This window comes from Suricata suricatta, chromosome 9 (assembly GCF_006229205.1).
Source record: "Suricata suricatta isolate VVHF042 chromosome 9, meerkat_22Aug2017_6uvM2_HiC, whole genome shotgun sequence".
Classification (NCBI taxonomy): Eukaryota; Metazoa; Chordata; class Mammalia; order Carnivora; family Herpestidae; genus Suricata; species Suricata suricatta.
This window is the reverse complement of record NC_043708.1, coordinates 11230652-11257510: the sequence shown is the minus strand read 5'-3', so window position 1 is coordinate 11257510 and position 26859 is coordinate 11230652. Positions and strand designations below refer to the sequence as shown.

Sequence of the window (26859 nt, the reverse complement as noted above, 5' to 3'; positions counted from 1 at the left end):
TATATATATATATAGGGTTTACTTATTTATTTTGAGAGAGATCGCAAGCATGAGCAGGGGAGGGGAGAGAGAGGGAGAGAGAATCCCAAGAAGGCTCTGTACTGTCAGCGTGGAGGAGCCTGATGTGGGGCCCAAACTCACGAACCCCATGAGTTCATGACCTGAGCTGAAATCAAGAGTTGAATGCTTAGCCAAATGAGCAACCCAGGTGCTCGAGAAAAATCAAACTTCTATGGAATCCACTTTAAAGTAAGAATCTCAAAATTCTACAAATAGACTGTACACACCTGACCAAGAGTCCACCGAAAACTAAACCAGAACAGCTGCCTCACCATTCCCATTTTTCTTCCGATTCAAAAGTTTATTCTGAACTACAGTTGATGAATATAACATTCTCCTATGTCTTTCTAGATTTATATGTCAATTGGGAGAACCACAAGAAGTTTTTCAGGTAGACGTTTATGAACACACACAGCCTTACAGTTATGTTCGGCATTTTTAGTTATTTAAAAAAAAAGATTTTTTTAACTTAAAACATTTTATTTATTTTGAGAGACAGAGCGTGAGAGCCCACGGGCAGGGGCAGAGACAGAGTGAGCGCGAACCCTAAGCAGGCTTCATACTGTCAGCACAGAGCCCAATGCGGGGCTCGAATTCATGAACAGTGAGCTGAAATCAAGAGTTGGATGCCTAACCACCTGAGCCCCCCAGGCGCCCCAGTATGGCCTGGTATTCTAAAGCAGTGAGTAGATCCGTATCAGAGACAATCAAAGGATATGTTACGAAGGATTACTTAACATCAAAAGGAAAGGAGTCACATCTATCAGGAATGGCTGCAGAATCCAAAAATACCAAGAGAAGGTTACAGATCCTATTACCTATGAGCAGAGGTCTGCAGACTACAAAGTGTACCCAGGCGGGTTAGAGAGAGGAGTAACTGAAAGAGCAGAGCGCAAAGGGAGAGAAAAGAGCAATCATATGTAATATGGGAGACACTACTGGCTCTAAGTGGGTAGAAAGAGTGGGGACAAGGACCCCATGATGCACACGACAGAACACAGAACCAAGAATTTTCCGGTCCACCTGCTAAAATGCCCCTTTGAGAAACACTGTTTATGCACGAATGTGGAAGGATGCTGAAAACCTCATGTTAAGGCATATATGAATAGTATGTATGGTACGCTAACAGTTTTTCCAAGCCATACACACTTAGGTGTAGTCTGAAAGGATGGACACACAAGAAACCGGTTAAGAAAGACTTCTTTCAGAAAACAGGCCAACCACGGGAGGTGCAAAGGATACTTCATTCGGACTGTCTAAAGGTTTTCTATATGAGTTACTGAATGTGTACGTCAGTCAATATGTATCACTGCTTAAAAATTACAATTTTTAAATTAAACTGGCCTATAAATTAATCCCAGCTTACAACTATCCTCTATTTAAGCAACTAACTGCCTTAGCCAAGGAGTTACCCCCAAGTGGTACAAACATCAAAATACCTCTCCCCATACCCTACACTGCATTACAGAACCTCATTTCAACCTTGCTACTGATACACACAAAGACCATATTTCTACCAGTGAGATTATACCCCCTGTGTCCCTCATGCTAAGAAACTGCTGCCCACCACCACGGATGCTCGCTGGGACATGTCTGCAGTTACGGTTTCTGTCGGGCGCCGCTCCAGACTCGTGACCCACCCGTCGCTGCTGTCAGGACTTCATCGGAAACCAAAAGAGAGCCTTCAGCTATCTTTCCTGCCCGTATCTGTACTCCTACCGGCTTATCTGTGAGTGTAAACCCTGGCCATCCCCTCACACTCTGAACCTTGCCCAAGTACTTGAACCTGGTCTGACAAGCCCCAATGAGATCAGCTTTATTCTGAGGCCTCTGAAGACCTAAACGCTCCATTTATATGAATTGGCCCTTGGCTTCATCTGTAATACACACAATATTTTAATTCTGGGCCCATTTTCAATGCACCCACCTTTTCTTGACTCAATAAGGACTTCTCTTTTTCTAAAATTTCAACATGCATCTTAAGTTTCAGATTGTCTTCAGTGAGACTGTTATCCTACAAAATGTTAAAACAGCGTTTTCAGATAAACTTCAAATTTTTTGTAAAAAAGTAGGCAAGCTATACAATTGTGTATCTACTCAGCATTTCTCTAGCGACATAAAAATTATAAGCATACTGCAGTAGACCATCTAAAACCAGTCACTCATTTCATAAACATTCTGACAGAGGTTTTTTAAATTCATGTAAAAACATACACAAATATATATAAATGATACATAAATACATTTACAAAATAACCTGTAATCATTAGCACTAGAAACAACTTTCTAAATTCCTTAAGGGAAATCAAAATGCATTCCTCAGTTGCTGGGAAATCTGCTTCCACTTCCATACGTAATATAATGTCTATCAAATTAATCTTGAAAGTGATATACTTGCATTTTTCAATGATGTAACTTTTAGAATTACAATTTATGAATCAAAAAGTTATCGTTATTAATCAGCAAATGTAAAATTACTGTGATGCGAGGTCCTAGAATAAGTTCATGTGAATTTGTAAAAAAAAAAAAAAAAAAAAACCACACAAAACAAGCAACTACAATCATCAAAATACTTTTTCTTGAGAAATCAAAGAAGATTTTTCTCTTAGTTTACCTGATTTAAAATACTTAGTCTCATAATTTCATTTTCAGCATCTGTAAAAACAACAAAGAATCTGACATTAAAATACTTCAACTTCTTACCTCCTATAATAAACTCAGGAATAAAACTCATTTAAAATAAAGTGCATTTATAAGCGCAATCAGCAAGCCCTAAAGATTCTTACTGAAATGTATTTTTGTTGTTTTACATTTCTATTTGACTATATTAAAATGCCAGTAAGATGCTCTATTAAAATGTAATTCTACAGAAGAAATAGGTGTAATTATACTTTGGATGAGTCATAAGTTACTGCCTTGATAAAAACACTAATAACAATGTTTCGAAATGAGTTGATTAGTTTTTGTGCAGGAAATAGTAAAAGGACTGAGATTAAGGGGAAATGGTTAAAAACAAGAATACTTATTCATACCACAATACAAAATCTCTCAATTCCTTACTTATTTTTCAAAGTTCACTTATTTATTCTGAGAGCAAGCAAGCAAGAGTGAGCAGAGGAGGGGCAAAGAGAGAATTCCAAGCAGGCTCTACAATGTCAGCACAGAGCCTGACGTGGGGCTCAAACCCACAAACCATGAGATCATGACCTGCCAAAATCAAGAATTGGACATTCAACCAACCAAGTGACCCAGGTGCCCCAATTCTCAATGGTTTAAAGTGACTTAGACATGACAGGGGAGCCTGGGTGGCTCAGCCAGTTAAAAACCTGACTTCGGTTCAGGTCATGATCTCACAGTTCATGAGTTCAAGCCCAATATCAGGCTCTCTGCTGTCGGCACAGAGCCCACTTCAGATCCTCTGTCTCCCACTCTCTGCCCCTCCCCTGGTCATGTGGCTGTCTCTTTCTCTCTCTCAAAATTAAACATTATAAAAAAAAATACAGTGACTTGCACATGACGAAAGATAAAAAGACCACTCGAGCTGGTATTATGGATAGATCCACACCTAGAAATGGTTCTAGAAGAGCACAGAGACAGAATACCATAAGTCCAGCTGAAGTTTTACTCAATGTTCATTCAGATAATACTGAGCATTTACTGTGAGGTCAGTTGCTAGACAACAAGATGAAAACCTTTAGTCCCTCTCCGGGAGCTTTCAATTCAGAGAAAAGACAAACAAGTAAACATGTGACTACAGCACAGTGTGATAGAGGGAGCGCAAGGTGCCAGAGAGCAGGAAGGGCAAGCACCTGCTCCAGACCGGGGGCAGGGGAGCGGTAAGGAGGGCAGAGCACCTCCCAGTAGATCCAATACCTGCAAAGGGTTGTAGTATACTTAAAAAAAGAGAAACAGAGACACTCCACACAGAGCAGCAAATGCAAAAGCGACAGACCTAATAGAGGACATCGCGGGCTTAAGGAGATACACAGCAAGTTCAGAATGGCTAATGCTTACTCAGGAGAAAGGGAAGAATTGAAATTAAAGAGAGAGACAGGGACCAGATCATGAAAGACATTTTATGTCTAACTAAGAGGTTTAGACTTTATCCTGAAGTTCACAGGGCGTCACAGAGTCCTACAATCGGGGGAGTAAACGGTTTTGAGTTTCTGAAAAACTCTTCTGGCTGCAGAAAGAAAAAAAAATTGAAGGAATCATGGAGACCGGAAAATAACAACAGTTGACACTTCTGTAATGCTTACTAAGGGACAGCCATTGTTCTAGAGAGAACTCTGCAGCTAGTTACTCAGAGAATCCCCATCGCCACCATGTACCTATGAAGTAGACAGCATCATTATCCCAACCACACGGATGGAAAAACCAAAGCAGAGAGATGGCGATGAAAATGCCCACTGTCACCTAATCAGTGATGGGGCTGGACTTAGCGCGGTCGTGTACTTGGCCACTGTGCTATTCTGCTCCATGAAAAAACTGCCAGTTAATCAGGCAAAAGAAATTATGATTTGCTGAAGTGATTCAGTGGCATGGAAACTGGATAAAAAGGACTAGGGCAGTAGGTTTGTTTTTAAAGCAAATGAACTCATCTGAGTCACCCGAAATAAACAGATACATTTATTTTGAAGAGAGCAGAGCTACTCTGAAGTCCAATGAGAAAGAAGTCTAGATCCCTAATGAACAGCCTTCTTGCCTTCCTGGCAGTTCCCAGAATGGAAGCACCTGTGAGAAACCCCAGAGCGCCTCTGGGGTATGATCCTGAAACAGTACTGAGCCAGAGATGCTAAGGAAATAGAACCTTCAGGATAGGTAGGTGATGACCTCAAATTCTCTGTGTTGGCAGACTGGAAAATGCCACCAATCACCAAGGCAGGGAGGGGAAGAGGAGGAGGTGGACGAGGACATGGTGACCGTGAACCTAACTTCATTTTGACTTTAAAGAGCTGGGCCGTCCCGGTCAGGCGCTCAGGATAAATCACCAGGCAAGAAATACAGACCGGAGGTGGGGACAGGGGAGCACAGCGAGAAACGCCCGCCAGAGCAGGAACGATCCGGTTCATAATGTGAGAGTTTATATCGTGAGAAGACAAAAATGCAAAGTAAACACATCTTGGCAGCCCAAAGAGCTCCTGTTATGTTTTCCTGGCATGAATGAATCCTGGTGTTTGGCCTATTTCATTCAAGAACTTTTCCTAACACAGAACACAGGTACGGTAACAAAGCAGCAGCTTCAGTGTGGAAAATGGTAAAAGGTTCTTGTGTCTGCTTAGATACAGGACATCATTTCAAAAAGTAACACAGAATTTTTTTAAAAAGTAGGCTGCATTCCTTAGCTGGAGGGTCTGGACCCTAATGAGTTCCAGGAAGTACTTAGTTCTACACGGATTAACGGAAATATACCCACACCTCCTCCCAATAAACAGCTACCTAGATATTTCCCAAAATCTACACTGCCCCCTAGCAATGAGCGCCATGTACATACTTAAGGATGAGGCAGGGACTGAAGACTTTTTAGTAGAAAATTTCTACTGGTTATCCACTAAGTATGGCACTGAAGCAAAACCAAACAGAATATTCAAATTCTACACGGTTGTTTCCGTGAATCCTCCATTTCCATAAAGTTCTCAGTTTGTGTCTAAAAACAACTGGTATGCACTAAAACACCCATCACAGAGAAGCTCCAAACCCTGAGTACCAGACAGCGCCTGCTGCAGTTTGAGCACCTCCTCTTCCAAGGACGGGCCCTGCGGCGGGACTCCTTCCCCTCCGGTCCCAGCGCGGCCCTGCCGCACGGCATCAGGCTGCAATTTACGACATTCCCGCCTCAAGTTTTCACACTCCTCTGTTATCCGTCTGTTTTCCACGTGCAGGCGTTCCTGTTCCTTCCTCAAAACATCTCTGTCACTTTCAGCAGAAGATAATTTTTTATTTATGTCTTTTATTTTGTCCTGAAGTTCTTCAATATTTTTGGTAGATGCTACTTTTTCAGTTTGTAGATCCTGAATAGTTTTTTGCATCTCATGGATTTTTAAGTGATCAGATGGTGCAATTCCTGAGCCACCTAGAACATGAACAGAAAATCAAGGACAGCAAATGTCAACTACCAAGGGATAAATAGCTTGCTACATACAACTTCGAGATTGAACAGACTTGAAACCTGAAGATCTTTAACAGATAAGACAACGAGACACCATTACACTCCCACTGAATGGCTGAAGTTCCGAACACGGGCACCAGCAGATGCTGGTGAGGGTGTGGAGCAGGAGCTCACTCACTCCCGGTGGGAATGCAAAGTAGTCGGGCCACTTTGGAAGACGGTTTGGCAGTTTCTAACAAAATGAAACATACCTTACCATATGGTTAGCAACTGCACTCCTTGGCATCTGCCCAAAGGAAGTGAAAACTCTCACCCCCATGAAAACCTGAACAATGACGTTTTTGGCAGCTTTATTCCTCGCTGCAAACCTGGAAAAAAGACGTCCTTCAGGGGGTGAATGGATAAACTGCGGTACCTCCAGCAGTGGAGTATTACTCAGCACTAAAAAGAACTGTGGGATCAAGCCATGAAAAAACATGGAGGAACTTTTTTTTTAATGTTTTGAGAGAGAAAGAGAGACAGCGTGAGCAGGGAAGGGTCAGAGAGAGAGGGAGACACAGAATCTGAAGACAGCCTCCAGGCTCTGAGCTAGCTGTCAGTACAGAGCCCAACACGGGGCTCGAACCCATGACCTGTGATTGTGACCTGAGCCGAAGTCAGACGCTTAACCCACTGAGGCACCCAGGTGCCCCACATGGGGGAACTTTAAATGGACATTACTAAATGAAAGAGACCAATCTGTAAAGGCAACATACTGTATGATTCCAACCAACTATGTGACGTTCTAGAAAAGGCAAAACTATAGAGACAATAAAAAGATTGGTGAGGAGGGCAGGGGGCGGCCGAGCAGGCAGAGTGTAAAGGATGTTGGAGCACTGAAACTACCCTGTATGATCGTATGGTAAGTATGCGTCATCTGCTTGTCCAAACCCATAGAACGTACAACACCGATGTCAACCCTAAGGTAAATGATGCACTTTGAGGGATCGTGACGTGTCAATGTAGGTTCATCTTTGGTAAAAAATGTACCATTCAGATGAGTGACGGTGGCAGTAGAAGTGGCTATGCATGTGTTTGGGGGCAGGTGTATGCGGGAAACCTCTGTACTTCCTTCTCAATTTTGTTATAAAAACAAAGTCCTTTAAAAAATTACAACAGAGATGCCTATGTGGATCAGTTGGTTGAGCATCCAACTTGATTTCAGCTCAGGTCATGATCGCACAGTTTGTGGGATCAAGCCCCACATTGGGCTCTGTGCTGACAGTTTGGAGCCTGCTTGAGATTCTCTGCCTCTCTCAAAAATGAATAAACTTTTTTAAAAAATTACCATAATAAAGCATTTTTATTTTAGACTCCCCCCCCATAATCTCTACCCAACATGGGACTCAAACTCATGACCCTGAGATCAAGAGTCACATGCTCCACTGACTGAGCCAGCCAGCTGCCCCCACAATAAAGCATTTAAAAACCAGTCAAGGAAAAATATTATTTGAATCAACTACTAAAAAGCCTATGTATATGAATTTGAAAGAAAGTAAAAATAGTTCTAATCATTTATTACCAAAGTACCATCACCAAACAATACAAAGAAATCTATATATGGCAACTATTTATCACAAAGGCAACCTTTTGCCTTCCTTCTTTTTTCATTTCTGAATAATCTTTTCTTTTCTTCTTTTAATTTTTTTGGATGTTTATTTATTTTTGAGAAAGACATAGCATGAACAGGGGAGGGGTGGAGAGACAGACAGACACACAGAATCCAAAGCAGGCTCCAGGCTCTGAGCTGTCAGTGCAGAGCCCAACATGGGGCTCGAACCCATGAACTGCACTGCAAAATCATGACCTGAGCTGAAGCCGGACACTTAACTGACTGAGCCACGCAGGTGCCCCAAGGTGGCCCAATTTCCACATAATCTTGACAATAGTGATACCACTGCAAATTTCTGGCAGATGAACTAGTCACTCACTCATTCTTTAGGACTTAGTCTAAGTTTACTTCAGTGTCTGCTCTTACATCACTAGGTTGGTCTTTTAATTATATCATCTAATACATTACGTTAATAACAACTTACAACCTTGTTGTAACAGCTTTTCCAGTTCTTCAATTCGTTCTTCATAGTCGCTTAGTTCTTCTCGATGCCGACGACTTATTTCCGTCAATTTCTGTTGATGTGCATTCTGTAACACTGACATTTCATGCTGATGGTCATCGATCTCCTGACTTCGGTTCTGTTTAAGTTCCTTAAAAAATAAAAACAAGGCTAACCCCATTTATAAGAGATAATATTTCATTGTTGTGCAAAAGTCTGTATTAAGAACAATCCTCTGAACAAGCTATGGCTGAAAAGAATCTAAACACAGACTCCAAATCTGGACAATTATGACTCTACCCTCTCCTTTCTTGGGTCTTAAGAACAGTTCTTCTCTTTTAATGAGAGAACCTCAGCAAGAAAAAACTGAAACAGGAAGTGAGCAAAAATATATTTTTTTCTTCATATCTGTGACCATGAGCTTGTCCTGCTTACGACATATCCCACCAATGCCAATGTTGCCCTTCTGTCCAGTCTGTAGCCGGTGCCCTATCATTCCCATCCCCTGTTCGGCCCTTCCTCCTACCAGCCTTGACAGCACTCCCAAACTCAACCAAGGTGCACTGCTGCCCAAGTTGAGACCACCAGTCTCTCTCCTAGGAATCTGGATCTGGAGCCGAGTCCTTCAAAGAGGGAAATTAGTTGAACCAGAAGCACTGTGACAGCTGCACCCAGAAAGGTCAGTCCACTGTGCCCTACTATCGAGGTCTCCAATCCTGTCCTTTCTAAGGTGAAAACGCTCAATTCTTTCAATCCTGTGGACACACTAACCTCAGTCCTTCCAGTAAATCCTCTTCTGCTTTACTTTGCCAGAAATGGCTTCTGTTGCCTGTAAGCCAAGAATCCTAATCTATAAATTAGCTTCTACTTTCTGAGAAGACAAGTAAGGTTATTCTTTAATCCTGTGCACTTACTTAAGTGCCAGCACTAGGAAAGGAGCTTTAGATTCAAACCTTAACACAATCCTACAGAGAAGCTATTATGAAATCTATTTTACTAATGATAAAATGGAAGCTTGGAACGATTAAGTAAGTTGCCCATTGTAGACCAGCTGGGAAATAGTAGAGTCAGAAGTCAAACACAAGTCTGACTTGGGAACCCACCCGTGTTAGTATTATCATAATAAAACCCACAACTAAAAATTATGTATCTGACAATAATTTATACACTAAAAACAATTTAGTGCCATAAGATAATTTTATAGAACTAAGATTTTTCTTGAATGAAATAATGGACACAAACTAGCAAAATACCACCATTAAGAAAAAATAATTATTTAGTGACTAGTATTAGCATTTTATTTGCCAACATCCTTTAACTCTAAACCCTAAAAACTTTAGCAACTTTGAAATGGTTTTAATAAAGACCATTTTACAAGACACAATAACAAGTACAGAGTAATGAAATATACTTAAAAAAATGTTCAAAAACAATTTTGTTGAGACACTTTTATATACCTTACTGTCATAAAGAATGAAGATACAAAACAGTAAAAAGAAATCATCATACTCTCATTAGTTTTATAACTGAGACTTCTATTAATTATACTTCCAATGAGCAAATTTCAGATGTATAATAGTCATTGTTCCAACAACCTGTCTTACCTTAATGATGCTTTGCAGTTTGCAGATTTCGCTTTGATCAGAGCTATTTGACCCTTGTGGTTTAGAAGTCTAGATCAGAAAAATGGAATTAGAAAATAACTGTACTGATTTTCTTGTACAAGAGAAAGTCACAAATTAATTTTATTAAATGGCATTTTTCAAAAAAGGGAGCATTTCCCAGACAAATTCTGATTAAAGAATGCCAAGCCCTTTTGAAGAACCCAGTCCAATTGTGAGTAATACACAACAAATAAAAGATCATTTTTAAGAGTCTGTTAACTAATTAGGGAGACACTTACAAAATAATTGTTAGGAAGGAAAATACCAGAGAATATTTTACTTAGCTTAACAAAATGTATATTTGATGATAATCAAACAGCTTCCTAAAAGGAAATTTTTCAGAATGGGAAGTTACCCAACATTAATTCTAATCATAACCCAGCAAAAATCTTTCTAAAATGATTTTACCCAGATCTCTACCCCAATATAGAATAACCTTTACTTTAACAATCAAAAGAACTTTTGGATATTTCTCTTCTCATTCAAAGCTGAATGTTGTTCATTTATCTTTATTAACATTTACTATATAGTGTGTTAGGGAACAAAAAGCTGCTCTCTGGATAAAAAAAGGAACATAGTATACTAGAAACTCCAGGATCTGGAGTCAAAAGATGTCTGGTTGAGTCACAACTTACGCACCGTGACAATAAGTGGATTAAACGTTTACTTTGCTTACCTGTAAAACAGCGGTAATATGTACCTCACATAGTTATGAAGATTAATATATATTAGGATAGTATAGAGAAAAACATCTTGTAAAATCCAACACAAATAAGTTTTACTAAGCCTTGTTAAAAAATTAAGTCCTGTGAAAGATCTCAGTTATGCCTTTTCCACCTTGGTCTTGGTATCCCACTACAGGTCAGTAATTACAGTGAACATTCAAGATAGGCCTAACCACACACACTCACAATACAGCTCTTCCCTGTGAAGTCTTAGGTTTATTACAATGTGTATCAGAATCACCTGGGGGCATTTATTGTTTGAATGCAATTTCCAAGGCCCTAAAATAAGCTACAAAATCCTAGTCTCTGAAGGTAGGACAGAGAATCTACAGTACCATAGTTTAAGAGCTGCTGCATTTTTAAAGAGAAGATGGAAAACTGATCATCCTAAGATTTGTTTTGGGTATTGGAAATGCCTAGCAACTTGAGAAGCAAAATAATAATTAATAGGGTTTCTCCTTTATGTAACTAGATTATACTCACAAAAAGAAAACAATTTCTTTACTTATATACTTTTTCTCTACATTGATGAAATCAAATCCAAATGTGCAACATTCCAATTTACTTTGGGTCTCATATCTACTAATAACATCAGAGAATATAAAATCTGATATAGAAGATGAAAAGTGTTCCTTAAAAGTTTACTGCCCAAATAGTAAGGATTTAATTTCTAACCCACAAAAAAAAACCCACAAAATAGTTTGTTTAATGTATTTCATAATACCAATGATCAAATTTTCACTTAACATATAACTAATGATAAGAGGAACCACAGAGAACATCTACACAAGTAATTTCAATCTGGTATCTTGAAGCCCCAGCAAGAAGCAGCCTCAGGGACCCCAGGGGGAACGATGCTCGTTCAACCGCAGCAACTCCATTTTTATCTCTCTTAAGTTCTGGACTTGTAACTATTTTTTTTTTAATTTTTTTTAAATTATAGAGAGAATGCATGCAAGCAGGGAGAGACGTAGAGGGGGGCAGAGGGAGCAGGGGAAGGAGAGAGGGAAGGAGAGGCATAGAGAGATGGAGAGGGAACGAGGGAAGGAGAGAGGGAGGGAGGGAAGAAGGGTAGGAGAGGGAGGGAGGGAAGGAGAGGGAGGAAAGAAAGGAGAGAATCCTAAGCAGGCTCCACACCCAGTGAGGAGCCCGATGAGGAGCTCAGTCCTATGACCCTGGGATCATGACCTGAGCCGAAATCAAGAGCCAGTTGTTCAACCGACTGAGCCACCCAGATGTACCTTTATTTTATTCTAAAACATGATTCTGTTGCTCTAAATTTTTTTGAAAATTTCTTCCAAATATTTTATAGAGGGGAGAAAAAACTAAGGCAAGAAAGATGACCTGATCAAAATCACTCAGAAAATCATTGGCAGAGTTAGACTACAGGTTTTCAACTTCCTGGTCCAGGGTTCTTTCGGATACCAAAAGCTCTACATTTAGAACCACTATTTTCACTAAGAATTTTCAAAACCTCATGACAAGTTTACCTACCTGAGCAAGATGCCTCCAATGGCCAACTTCAGACTCCAGTCTTGAAACTTCATTTGACAACCTGTTTATTTCTTGTTGTGATGAGATTATGTCACTGAAGTCCATGTCATCGTCGTGGAAAGCGGCAGCACGATGACCAAGGCCATAGGCACACGCAGGCGCTGCTGGGAGCCCGCCAGGCCCTGAATGTACTGCCTGGGCAGCCGACTGAAGCTTCAGCACCTGGTCCTGCAGTGCGGTCTGTCTTGCTTTAAGATGGCTGATTTCTACCTAGACATTTATAATCTGAGTTTTAGAGAAAGTACTTTAAAATAGCCACGCTGATCTTTTTGTAGGTTTGTAATGTTAAAAGTTATGATTTGAAACTATCCAATGATGGTAACTCTATCGGCTGAATCCCAGTGTTTTATAATATCCCAACCACACGTTTTTTATTTAAAAACCAAACATGATCACCAGTTAAAGCAGAGATAATGTTTCAAGCAGGACAAAGATTAGGATCTCACTCATATGTTAATTAAAGCAATGAAGTTCTCAGTTAAACACGGTTTACTATCATCTATGTATCAGACAGTATGGGCAATTTCGAGGGATCTATCTGTATTATCAAACCTTAAGTGATGAGAAAATGAAAACTACATCAGCCTGTGTATCAGAAGTTTCCGCAGAGCACCTGTTGGAATAGTCTTATATAATGTAGGCTTAAAATGCGTCATGAATCAGGAGTAACTTTCTAATGGTTTGTACAACTGCTGGAAGAACGCTTTATTAATCTAATCTTCTTAGATGGCACAATGAGCCTCTGGTTGTTAGCCCGTGAGTCTTAGAAAAAAATCAAACATTGAAAGAGGCCTCGGCTTTAACCTTGGCAAAAAGGAGCCAGTGAAAATTTGACTTTACTCAGGGAAAGAATAGTATAAAAATTCTGAAAGCTACAGAGGAGTTTTAACTGAGGGTTGGCCATACCACCTCACTGTCTGAAAGAAATTAGGAATACAGGACTTACCATAATGCCATATCCGTTTCGAGTGAGAGATTACTCAAAATATAAGAGTGTACTGGGGAGAACTGAGATACGTTTTCCCTAAAATACCTCCTCAGAAGACAATGGAGGAGAATCTGAAACTGGGAGTCAGTCAACAATCTTTCTATGCACGTAAAGCCAAGCAATTAGACAAGCGAGAACCAAACACAATGATGTCAAACATATTAACAAACACATTTCTCTTGTCAGAGCCCCTTCTCTAATAGAATTTATAGCAGTGCACACATTTCATTCATTTTCCCATGCACGTTATAAGATGAATCGCATCTTTGGGGGGTTATGAACATCATGATGAGGGCAGAAAATAGCAGATGTTAACTATATTCATATATTATCTTTCATCTAGTAAAAAAGTACAGAAATTCATAATTTTTTCAAGCATAACTTTAACACAAAGCAAGTTCTGATTATAAAACAGACACTTAAATCAAGTTGGAGGGTTAAAAAATGCTAGCTCTAATAACAAAGAGGCATTTCCCAACGTAAATGCCTAATCTGCCCTTTAATATCAACAGTTAAATAGAAAATAACATGCCGAATTTTCCACAGCAGGGTTTTCAATTACGATGTGAGCACCAGAATCACCTATGAAGCTTCTGAAAGCGCCCCTTCCCAGTAGCTAAACTCGGAATCCCCTGGAGGACATGACCGTGCGCACTGTTGCATGGCCGGCGCAGCTGCGAGGCCCTGGGCGGGAAGGCCGGTCCACGGTAACACCCAGCAGGCGGTGCTGCCCCAGGCGTGGTCGGGGGACCCCAGGCCCGAGCGTTCACCACCAGCCCACGATGGGGACAGAAACCGCAAGAGCGAGGCCGAAAGTCTTAAAGCAATCTGACAAAGTGATTTTATAATCTGTTAAATCTCTTTAATAAGTGGGCTTTTAGCTCTAACTCAAACCTGTAACTTTGCCTTCTTATATTCATCTTATTTTTATAATAATTTTATTGTATTTTATGATATCAATTCCTAACATACTGGAAATTTAAGCGCTTCTTTAAATGTTTATATTTATCTTAAATGTGGCTTACTTTTATTTTTCATCTTAGGATGTCCCTAAAAGAACTGAAAAGCAATGGATCTAAATTTTTAAAATTCATGTAACGAAGTTATGGCAGAAATGAACATCTACTCAACAAACTGAAGAGCACCCAAATGATGTGGATAAGAATACAAGAAATAGTTCAATTCAATAGAAGCATTTACTGAATTCCATTTACATACTAAACACTGAAGAAAATTCAGCAGAATGAAATATGGAGACATTGTCTATATTTTAAGGATTCATGGTAACACTGGTTAAATTACAGACTATCTATTACCAGCACTGCAAAGAAAAGATAAGCCAGTTCCAAAATAAACATGTCCAACAAACTAAAGGGAAAAAATATTTATAGAACAGTGTAAGTCAACTTACTCTACTTAATACTCTATTTTTCCATGGAAAATCAAGTAAATGCCCATTCAATATACATTAACACGGGTAGTCAAGATCATTTTTAAAAAAAGAAATATCATTAGCAATGATCATACTGACTGACAATTTAAAGTAAATACATGAGAAACTGGGTTTCATAAAATCAGAAATTATAAACAACAGATGCCTAAAGACATTTTATTGAAAGAGTTTTCCTTTTTGGGAAAGTAGAAATTAAAGGTTAGCTTATAAAATAAAAATTTAAGAGAAAAGCTTGTTCTTGTTAAATCAGTGGTATCAAACTGGGGTGGGGATTATTAACTTCATCACCCTCTCAATGTTTTTCAATCTGTATACAGCTTGATTTAGAACCTTCCTAAATACATTACAGTGAAATAAATATGAAGGAATTGTAGTAAATTTTACCTCTTTCTGTTGCAGCTGATTTCGATAATTTGCAGATTGCTGCTTTATCTGGAGTTCTGATGCTTCATGCTTCTCTTCTAGATCAGCACAAAGTGTTTTGAGTCTCTCGTTCTAGAAACAAAGACAAAAAGTACTTTCAACAAAAAAACTAAAGTAAAACACATCAGCAACAGTGATATACATGGCATTATGAAAAATATGTGGTTTCATACAGAAAAAAATATAAAATACAAAATTTCTCAGACAAAATTCTGGCCTTTATTTAAATTTATTTATTTTGAAAGAGAGAAAGAGAACACAAGTAAGCATGAGCAGGGGAGCGGCACAGAGAGAGAGAGAGAGAGAGAGAGAGAGAGAGAGAGAGAGAGAGAGAGAGAGAGAGAGAGAGAGAGAGGGAATGAATGAATCCCAAGCAGGCTCTGCACTGACATGGGGCTCAAACTCACAAACTATGATATCCTGACCTGAGCCGAAACCTAGAGCTGGTCACTTAACTGACTGAGCCAACCAGGTACCCCCAGAATTCTGGCTTTTAAAATACACTTTCAATTAAAGCCACAAGTGCAAGAGCCATGTTTATAGAGATTATGTAAAATTCTGAACCAAAGATAAAGAAGAAAGCGTTGCTCATTTGATTTTCTGCTAAGAAAAAGCCAATGATCAATGTCTCCCGGTCTCTGCATATCCAGTGTCTAGCATATAGTACGTGATATATGTCTGGTTAATGAATAAACTGGATTACATATTTCAACTTGTTTTCTCTCCAAACAGAACTTTTTAGAAGAAAACTTTTCAAAAAAGGACTTGTCGATGAAGTACAGGCAGGAGGCCAAAGCGCCATATTACTGGTCTGCCTGACCCCCAGGTTCCTCAGGCGCTTCTGAAAACTCGAATTTGAAAACCACACTGGAGCGCAGTTCAAAAACCAGTCAGAAGTCAGGACACCCCAGTGAGCCAGTCAGTTAAGCACCCGACTCCTGGTTCCAGCGGAGGTCACGGTCTCACAGGTGGTGAGTTCCTGCCCCACGGCAGGCCCTGTGCTGACAGAGCAGAGCCTGCTTGAGAGTCTCCTTCCCGCTCTGTGCCCCTCCCCTGCTTGTGCTGTCTCTGCCTCTCTTAGAATAAATAAACAAACTTAAAAAAAAGTACATGAAATACTCTAATTCAATGAATCTAGACATCATGGTCTTTTAAGGTTTTGGAAAACATGTTTTAAAAATCACTTAAATTTTACGTACTCAAATATTAAATTTCCTTTATTATCATTCCTTGAATTTGAATGAATAAGCACATAATGGAGCAAAATAAAACAGACACTAAAACTTTTTATAAAAGAATATACAATTGTCACAGATAACTTCCTAAGAATTCTACTACTAATATACCTACAGACTCAGTTTAACAATGGTAACAAAGAAAAAGGTGAATGAGGTGGTGGGGAAAAAAGCCGGTGATAGGAGGTGAAGATTTTTTCACTTTGAGAAGGTCACCTGTTTTCTTAGAGTCTAGGAATTTCTCACATCAACAGATGTGAAAATGGTGATCCAGGGAGATTAGATGAATTCCCAGAGAAAATAAAGGAGTAAATCAATGGAAAAATTACAACACACATAAATCCTAGTTTGAGAGTCTGTCTCTAGAAATCTAATATAAATCTTGGTTATCTTGAAGACATTGAAATAAGACACAGGCCCCAGAGTCACACAACTAATTACCTTCTATCCTACTGGCTGCTTTTGTATAACTTTCTGCAATCTTTTAACATGAAAACACCACATGTAATTAAAGCAACACAATATACTGAAGTCAGAATCTAGTCATTCCAGCCCTCTCTAGGCTTTTTCAGATAAAAATAACTCAGGCTATTTGTTGAACTCTGGTTAACAATGAACTTGAAAACGTCCAACTTGGCCAGTACCTAGTCGTGTTTCTGCCCCCGTCTCCCTGACCATATGAGAGTCAGAAAGATGCACAAAGTTTATGAAGGACAGATTCTCTTCATGCGGCTGATGGATAACATATCATGTCAGCAGCCTTATTTTCTAGAACATGGAGTATGGAACCAAGAAGGCTAGTCAGAAAGGAATAAGAATAAACACAAGCAAAGAACAAGGAGTAAAAATGAGAGACAAATCCCTGGTGGTCTGTAGTTCTGTCTGTAGCCCCTCTCTAAAGCCTCGCTACGATTTCTGCCCTTGAAATCCATAACACTGTCATATGCTTAAATTATTCCGTCCTGATCAACCCTGGTTATACCATGAAGGTCAACTCTTTGTTGAGCAGTCCTAACTATGTGTAAGGACAGACACTCATGACTTCTATTCTTTCTTAGATGTCCTCCAACAAAGAGAGAAAAAATACTTATTTTTTAAAGCTTATGTATCTATTTATTTTGAGAGAGAGAGCAGTGAAGGGGGAGAGACAGAATCCCAAGCAGGCTCTGCACTGTCAGCACGGAGTCTGACATGGGGCTTGATCTTGTGAACCGTGAGATCACAGAGTCACCCAGGCACCCCACTTATTTTTTAAATAAAACAAAACTCGGGGCACCTGGCTGGTTCAGTTGGTGGAGTGTGCAACTCTTGATCGTGAGGTTGTAGGTTCGAGCCCCACACTGGGTACAGAGATGACTTAAAAATAAAATCTGTAACTAATTAAATCTCATTCTATCTTGTCTTTACCATAAGGGGACATTGGGTCCTTTAAAAATCTAAGAATACTCATGAGATTATCATGAGCTTGTTTTTTCTGTACTTGAAACGTTTTGATTTTTTATCATCCTAAAAATTATTCTATCATTATTCATCAATTATTCTCAACTAGGTTAAAAAAGCCTTATGTAATAGGAAAAGAGAAGACTGACAGAATCACCTGGAATACTGCCATAGTGACATAACCAGTTTTCTGACTGCAATGTCCAAAGCATCACATCATCTTTAAAAAAAAAAAAAGCCAGAGACACCAACTTTGTAGTGTCCTTTTTATTTTGTTGCTTTTTGCTTTCATTGAACATAGCTGCAAATTCAGAACCTTCATTTCAATAGAGAAGAAAACTGACAGAGGAAAACATTTCGCAACTATTACAAAAACACAAAAGAAACTGTGAAGAGACAGAAAACAGCTCTCCAGAGTCTAACGGCTGTGCCGCCGAAGAGGCTGCAGAGGCAAAACCCCAACCAAATCTTCCAACAACGTCCTAGAACAACGTTCTCAAACTCCAGAGCTGACGAGTGAACAACGTATTTCTAAGAACAAAAACAAACACGGTGTTCTCACCAAGTTAATCATTCAACAGGAAAAGATTTTATCTCACAATATTTTATCTGCCGAGCGCCTGAGCCATCCGCTTTGCTAAATGGCTATGTGACAGTATTTTCATTATATATAGTTGTACACCAAAGTTTACTTGATATAGATCATACGTGGACAAATGCTGCAAGCAGGTGTGTATACAAAGGTGACTGAGAAGAAAAAGATGACATAAAAATGAAAAAATTCAGTAGACTGATCGCTCTAATTGATATTTATAAATCCAAGGGGTATTTATCAATTGGCTTTGTAATTATGGAGCAAAAATGATAGCTACTATCTCTTCAACAAAATCACAAGCCATCAGTTTTCAAAAATACTGTTTCTGTGGTATGTGGGTGGCTCTGTTGAGTACCCGGCTCTTGATTTCAGCTCATCATGATCCCAGGGCTGTGGGGCTGAGAGCCCTTGCTGGGCTTCGCACGGAGCATGGAGCCTGCTTGAGGCTCTCATTCATTCACTCTCTCTGTCTCTCTGTCTCTCTCTCCCTCCCACCCTCCCTCCCTCCCTCTCATCTTTTGGCCTTCTCTCCTCACTCGGGTTCTTGCTCTAAAATAAAATATTTTAAAAAATTGGTTTTAATGACATGAGTCAAGAAGAACCAGAAGTCATGATCAGCTAAACTCTATTAGAGGTGTAACTGAAATCTGGGACCGGTATTTACTAAAGATGCATTTCAGTTCCTGCAATAAGAGTTAATAAGCAGTCAACTACACTCAAGGAACACTGCCTATTCTGAGTATATATTTTCAAAACCAGACACATGGAAAATATGGATTTGCTATAAATATATTCTTATTAAAATTTCTAACTGGGGCACCTGGGTGGCTCAGTCAGTTAAGCTCAGGTCATGATCTCACAGTTCGTAGGTTCGAGCCCCGTGTCACGCTCTGTACTGACAGCATGGAGCCTGGAGCCTGCTTCAAATTCTGTGTCCTCCTCTTTCTCTGCCCCTCCCCTGCTTGCTTGTTCACTCTCAAAAATAAACAAACATAAAAATTTTTAATTTTTTTAATAAAAATTTTAATTATCACTTTATCCCTATGTCTGTAAATTACTTATAAAATGATTTAATATAAAAAAATAAAGAGTTTATTGGATCCAGATGGTAAACATGATGTCTATTTTTCTTGGCACAGAGGGTTAAATTGAAGAAACCTAACTAATTCAGTCCACTTCAAATATTAACGTCTGTAAGCAAAGCTAATTTCCTCTGGAAAACACAATGCCATCTGTCTATACTAAACCTTTCTCTTTTTTTTATGTTTATTTATTTTTGAGAGAGAGAGAACTCAAGAGAGTGAGCGAGCGGTAGTAGGGGGAGGGAGGGAGAGACAGACAGAGAGACACACACACACACACACACACACACACACACACACGCAGGATCTGAAGCAGGCTCTAGGCTCTGAGCTGTCAGCCCAGAGCCCAATGCAGGGCTCACACAAACTGTGAGATCATGACTCAAGCAAAAGGTGCCCCTATACTAAAACTTTCTAACTAGAATGTTGTATTTTTAGTTTCCTGCTGGCTTCAATCATAGCTCCACCTTAATCTCTTATTGCACAATCAAGTAAGGGGTTAGAGTATGAAGCTCTTTGTGCTGACACGTGGCAAGAAATCAAAATCACCTCCGAGAGCCAAGCCCTTGGGAATTCCAACAGTCTCTTTTCCTCTAGTATTTTCCTCACGCTACTGTGAATAAGCATCAAATGAAGTTGCCTTTCATTTGGGGATGTGTTATGCCAAAAATAGTTCTAAACACTAGACTTATGCTTGCCATGGTCCAGTGGTCAGAACGGGCATCAACAGAGGGACACAGCTCTCTCTCTCTCTGATCTCAAGCTCAATACAGAGCAGACACTCACTCGGCAGGTTAACTCTATTTCCTTTCCCCTCCAAATGTATATTGGTGAATTTACTGAAACTAATGCCACTAGACACATCTCTACCATTTAATTTTTCTGGGTGTGCCTATACTAATGAGCGCCTTCTTAAGAATTTCTTTAGGGATTACAGTAAGTTTCCTATCTTAGCCGTACAAAGAGAGAAACCATTAAGTTCATCTGTCACTGAAGCATCTACTTATTAGGTAATTAGAGCTAAGGACTTGAGCATCACCAAACAGCCATATTCTATCAAGATGGAATACCACGACAGTCCCTCTTGGGAAGTCTCTCTATCTGCAAATTCCACAGTCTCACCTTGGTGTTCTGGGCCAGAGGTCACTATTATGTGTTAGTAAGTATTTTCTGATATTTTAGATTCAATTTTCTCTGTTTATGGATGTAGCAACGAGCAAATGTGTTTACCTCCCTCACCGTTCTTATCCAGAGGCTGGCTAGCTGAGTGTCGTTGGTACTTTACAACAGATCCCATTTTAAATCATTTCACCTTCCTTACGGCTTTCCTTTCAACCCTTCCCAAGTCTTCCTCATCCCCATTAAGTATGATGTCCTGAGGTCGTCACCCCGAGGCACCGACTAACAAGAGAGAAAGATATGGTGAAATGTGTTATAGCCATCCCTTAACTTCTTTTTATACAAATACCACACTTTTTTTTAATGTAGCAAATTAGAAAGGTCTAAAATAAATAGAATTGCATTCTTCTCAGGATACCTCGGTAAAGGTACTACTGTAACTGAGCACACTGTTAGAACACCGTAATCCTTGGTCAACTGTTGCCACTATTATGTCGACACTTGGCCATTTTCCTACTTCCAGCAAAGAGAAGCAGAGATGGGAATAAAAAATAGCAAAGTGCAGTAACACAGAAATATATTCTTCATCTAAAAAAAACTAACACTGAGAAAACCCTGAGATAAAAGGGAAGAGATAAAAGTGGTAAGCAGTGCAGAAAAAGAACTGAAATACAGTCTGAGTAACTGTCACGCCTTCAAGAAAGAATAACCTAAGGTTAATAATAGTCGTTAATTTTCCTTACCTCTGATCTTAAGATTGCATGAATGGCTTCGATTTCCTTTCTCCTAGCGTTAGGTAGTTCTGCTACGAAAGAAACAGCATATACGGAATACGTGATCAACACCATGTGAATAAACGGGCATCGTAAAGTACAAAGAGTTCGCTGAGCTTTCGACAGAATGGTACGCTGCTCTGGAATCAAATTCAGAGGACAAACATCACGTGGTTTTTTTTACCACAACTTCCTATTGCCACAAATGTTCCTTATTGTAAGTCACTCTTTTTGCCTATTGTCTGTATCAAGGGAGAAGATCTACATTTCCCCGTTGGGGGTGTTCATTAAAATTCCATATGGAAAATTGAGTGTTACAAATTAAATCTCTCTCTGTTGGCGTAGTATAATTTTAGACAAAACTTACACAACTGGGGTTTAGGCCTTATTTCCAACTTTTGCTCCCGATACTATAAAAACAATAATGACCTATAAATAATGAAAATGCACTAAAATAATACTCAACTTCAACTAAAATGGGCACAATTTATTTAAAATGCGAATCAGCCTGTTTTTGTACATTTTCATTTAAAAGGAGAGTCAGAGGTAGAGCACGCAACTCTCGATTCTGGGGTCGTGAGTTCAGGCCCTGCACTGGGCACAGAGCTTCCTTTAAAAAATTTTTTTCCAATAAAAAAAATAAAATTTTAAAAAAGGGAGGCAGAGCCCAGCAAAATGGCACTGCTGATGTTCCCCAAAATTCATCATCCATACAGTTCAGGGTTTTTTCTAGGTAGTCACACTTTCCATTAGCCACAGCACTTCAATACTATAGAAACAACTTGTCTGATTTACAGTTTAAATCAAAATACAAATGACATCCAATGTATAATAACAAACCCACTTTTCTTGTTTTGAAAATCACCAGGTGCGATTGCTTCTGTGGCTGTTTATACATCCTGCTTGAAACTCTTGACAGGACTATCTAATTGCTCCTCATAAGAGAACAACTTATAATCTAGTCTGTTTAGGAGGGTCATTGTTAGAAGCAGCAATTGCTTCAAAGAGAGATAAAAATAGGTTTATGCAGCACTCCTCCCCTCCCCCCCACCACCAACAAAAAAATCATGGCCTTTTTAAGAATAAAGGGGAGATGTTATACAGATCAAAAAATTCTTCCTTGCTGAGGGAAAACAAAAATAACAGCTACTGTGTATTAATGCTTACCATCTGCTAGGCATTTTACACTCATTTCATTTAATCTTCCAACCTCATAGTAGGTATGATTATATCTATTTAGCATATAGGGAACCCTGCCTACAGAGGTTGGTTGCGAGCATGGTTCATTCCGGAAACACGCCTGTACTCCAAAGTACTCGGATATCAAAGCTAATCTCAAGAACCGTTGGCTCAGTTGTCATCATGTGACGTTCAGCATCACGTGCTCCTCGTACTGCAGGACCTCGCTCTTCTATCAAGTTAGTTCATTAGAAATGTTTGCACCTCTTGCAAACACTCAGAACAAGTTACTCGCAATCCAAGGTTTTACTGTATTTAAAGATCCCACAATTTGAAATGAAACGTGGAATTTCACTGGATTCCATGAAAGTGGCATTTCAATCCACATCTGATTTAAAAGCCCAGCTCCTTAGCCTCAATAAATCAGTACAGTTTTTGGTATAATAGCAAATTGTACCTGATCTGATACTACAAATATGGAGGATTTTAAAGCTGTACCAACTGTGCTATTCTAGAGCTGTTATCTTGTTCGCTGCTGGCACAGGGTAAATAAATACTTGTTAAACGAATACATGAACTGTAGTCTGGCCCTGTTTTTAAGTGATTTACAAAATCAATAAGTTAGGTGTTAAGCAAGTCCTGTTTTAATAGAAACGGAAAATAATACAAGCATTAGGCAACTTGGCACAATTTTCATCACTCAGCAAATTTTTTACTGAGCATCTACTATGTACCAAGGAAGGTGCCAAATATTAGTAATATAAGGATAAATAAAATATAATCCCTACTCTAGGCATCAAGGAAAACAGGTAAATTATAACTCAACGTGGTTAAGTGTTCTCAAAGAGAGATCCACAAAGTTATATTAAAACACAGATCGCATGCAATCAACTCGGCCTGCCACGGACTGAAAATGGTTTCACCAAGTACGGGGCACGTGAGCAGGATATCATACAGAAAAAAAGTATTTTCCAGGCAAAGGAGGGCAGAAGAAGTAGAAACGGAAGGGCTTTCCATGCAGAGACTTGGAGTTGTGCAGGGACTTCACAAAGTTCCATGGTACAAAAGCTCTGTGGGCAAACACGCCACTCATGTGTATGTAACAATCTGAAGAAAAGGGGAGGGGATAACAGGGAAGACTAGAAAAGGTAGGTTAATCATAGCTTGTCTTGGTTTCTGGTCTCCCAAAACTAAGAAGTTTGGATTTTACCCTGTAAGGAACAGAGCTAAAAGATTTTAAAGCTGGTTTAGAAAACCGGCACTGCACAGAAAATGGGAGTGGAGTAGGGAGAAATGGGTGACAGGATGGGAAGGAGAAAGCACACGGGAGAGAGAAGCGTAACTGAAATAAAGAAAAAGAGATAATAAAGGAAAGGATGAACGTAAGAAACAATTCTGGTGCAGGGTCAAGATTTGATGATGAACTAGAAGCAGGAGACGGAAAAGACAGGCAAAATAAAGGTGACAAAGGCTTCTTGTTTAGGAGACTGGGCAGATGATGAAACCAGTAAAACAAATGCACACTTCGTAGGAAGAAAATGAATTCCACTGTAGGCCTACAGGACAGTCATGTTGGGGGGGAGGGGAGGATGCTATTTTCTAGGAAGAGCCAACTGTTTTCCCCTAACTAGGATCCAAGGAGAGACTAATGTTTCCCGTGTTAGCCAACATTTTCAGTTCTAAATTTCAAAGTCACATGACCCTCTGCTTTCATCCCTAACCTGTCCCACCTAACGTGCCTCCGATCTAACTTGTACTCCAAGCAGTAAAATGATTTCTGCAGCTCTCCAACGTTTCTCCCTTCTAGAAAGGCAGAAATTCTAAATATACTTTCTTTTCATCTACTCTTTAGATCTAAATGCTACTTTTGGGAAGAATATCAAGAAATCAAAATATTAATGTTAACTATCGACTACCGTGTAACTGGGTGGCTATTCATTAGTAAGCAAAATAAGGACTTCAAAAATGACTGAAAGTTGCTAGGGATGCCCAAATGGGCTACCTTGTTTTATTGTCGAAATATGGGTGGAATGGGTCATTAGGCACAAAAATACATTTCAGCTGGAACGTTGTAACAATACAGTCAAGTCAGAAAGGGCTTAATACTCAGTGAATATTTTAATGAGTTGTTTCAACGGTTACAAAACCCGAAGGAATATAGGGACTATGTGCGAGGTAGATACTTTTTATTAACAGTTTATTACCAAATTGGTTTCCATATAACACCCAGTGCTCTTCCCCACAAGGAGGCACAGATAGATACTTTTTAACCGAGTCAATCAATACAAAGGAAAAGATCAAAATCAGATCCGCCCCCAAGTTAGAGGCAAAGTAAGCGGTGGGCGTGGAAGAACCAAACAAAAATAAACTACTCGATTCGGAGCAGGTTCACTCTGAGAGTCCCAGAGTATTCAACCAGAACACTTCTCCTGACCCCGGTGGTCTTTCATCAGAGAAAATCGGCTAAGAAAACGCAAAAGTGTAAAGAAAAAAGGGAGTGACACTCCTGACGGATGGGAGTGGGAACCAAACCGGAGCTCCCACGGTCCCAGGAAAACCCTCCTCCCCTCGCTCCAGCTGTTACCTTCCACTTCCTCCGTGCCCTCCATCAGCATATCCTTCGTGAAGTTAGAAATCTGGTCAGTGAGGGACGCCAGGCTGCCTCCGACTTGACCCAGAGACTGGCCCAAGCCGGAGCCCAGGCCCCCAAGCCAGGACGACATCGCTGCAGGTTACAGAACGACCCGTCCGCTCCGCGAAAGCGTCCAGCGTCGTCGGACGACCCCCCCCCCGATGTCTTCGAACCACCGCTTTCGCGGGGCTAGTCCATATCAAAACACTCAAGGTTCAACAACACAATGAAGGGTTCCTCGCTTCGGGGGGCTCCCACCAACGGCCCGACCCTGCCTAGAAACGCAGAGGCCTGGCCTGGGACGTTACCAGGGGCTCGCCTCCAGGGCCACGGTCAACTCCGCGAGGGCTCTGCTCATTCCTACGACTTCCCACTGTCCGGGTTGGGCCACTTCTTCCTCTGCTTTAGTGACTTTCCTCAGTCCCGAGGGCAACTCCTGCCAACTCGACGCCGGCCGCCATGACACCCACTCCAAACGCGGCAATGGATCATAGAGAGGAGCCGCGGTGGCATAGAAGGGCTCTGCGGAGCCGCCGGACGCGTCCTTGGCGCAAGGGACCGTGGGATCGCGGAGGACCGCGAGCTGCTGGCCCGGGCAAGGTCAGCCTCCACGTAGCACACAGGGTTTTAGCCTGTGGTCTCAAGAAAAAGGGGTGACCCAGTGGCCCCCGCTCCCGGCACCTGCGCTTCTGGCAGAGTTCTCTGCGAGTGGTACCTTTCGAAGCCAGAGCAGCCGGGACTGTCCCTGAACCCCCGATGTGTCGGTGAAACCTGAGTGTTTCATTTTAACTACATACATCACGAACTCAGTGGTGCAAGGGCACTTGCGGGGTCGCTCCACTGTGCAGCAAGAGGCTTTACTTTACTTATCATAGTTACCGTATCGCTTCTTCTACAGCCTGGCGGGCTGCTCTGTGCGGGACACTGGGGTAGGAGCCAAGGATACACAAATAAAAAGGATGGGTTGCGAACTCGTGTCCGCGCGGGAAACACGAGGTGGTTACTTTACTGTAGTAGTGATTTTCCCTGGTAGCTTCACATCTTGTAGTTGAAACCCTGCGTTCTTGACGATACCGCAAGACCTTTGGTCAAGAAGCCGATTTAACCCACGAAGTTAAAAACGCAGACTACCTTAAAAACTTTTAAGTGAAAATTTGCATCCCATCCTGGAAGTGTTTATTAAATGTTTTCCGTGTGTTTTTTTGTTTTGGTTTGTTTTGGTTTTGTTTTTAAAGACATCAGTGCCGAAGGGTTAGATGTGCAGACTCTGGGACCTGATTGCCTGGATCTTTTACTTATTAGGTGTATGACCTTGGGTAGGATACTTAACCTCTCTGTGCATCAGTTTCTCGTTTGTAAAATGGAGAATGATAATAGTGTGTACTGGGTGGGGTTGTTTGGAGGATTAAATAGGTAGTATTTTTAAGTGCTTGGAACAGTGCCTGGTACACAGTGAGTTCTGTTTCAGTGCTTGTAAAGTTTCAAAAACGTAGCATATAGATGACCTGCAAGTTGATGTGTCTACCATTATTCTGGGCACTGGGGATACAGCAGGAGAAAAAAAAACAACCATATGTAGACCCTAGTCTCGTGGAGCTTGCTTTCTACTGGGAAGGGACAGGTGAAGCATGAAATGCAATAAATACAAGATGGGTGGTAATGACTGAATAAAAAAACACACACAGAGTAAGGATAATATGGAAAAGATATAAGGAGAGAGGACACATAATGTTAT

The 26859-nt window shown here is 40.4% G+C and overlaps 1 protein-coding gene across 5 annotated transcripts in view; it reads right to left on the bottom strand.

Moving 5' to 3' along the window:
• Positions 1–25605, bottom strand: part of TRIP11 (thyroid hormone receptor interactor 11) — a 64054-nt gene extending 38449 nt beyond the window's left edge. Inside the window, exons 1-9 of one of the 5 annotated variants that reach the window (XM_029950583.1) lie at positions 25077–25605; positions 21284–21345; positions 15031–15141; positions 12146–12415; positions 9867–9935; positions 8245–8413; positions 5768–6133; positions 2675–2715; positions 1988–2074 (exon numbers count right to left, since the gene is read on the bottom strand). In XM_029950583.1, coding sequence (XP_029806443.1) covers positions 1988–2074; positions 2675–2715; positions 5768–6133; positions 8245–8413; positions 9867–9935; positions 12146–12415; positions 15031–15141; positions 21284–21345; positions 25077–25215 — 1314 coding nt within the window. In that variant the 5' untranslated portion in view covers positions 25216–25605. Of the gene's footprint in view, positions 1–1987; positions 2075–2674; positions 2716–5767; positions 6134–8244; positions 8414–9033; positions 9091–9866; positions 9936–12145; positions 12416–15030; positions 15142–21283; positions 21346–25076 lie in introns of those variants that run through there. The other 4 variants (XM_029950584.1, XM_029950585.1, XM_029950586.1 and 1 more) reach the window with 4 other exon arrangements.
• Positions 25606–26859: the final 1254 nt, after the last annotated feature.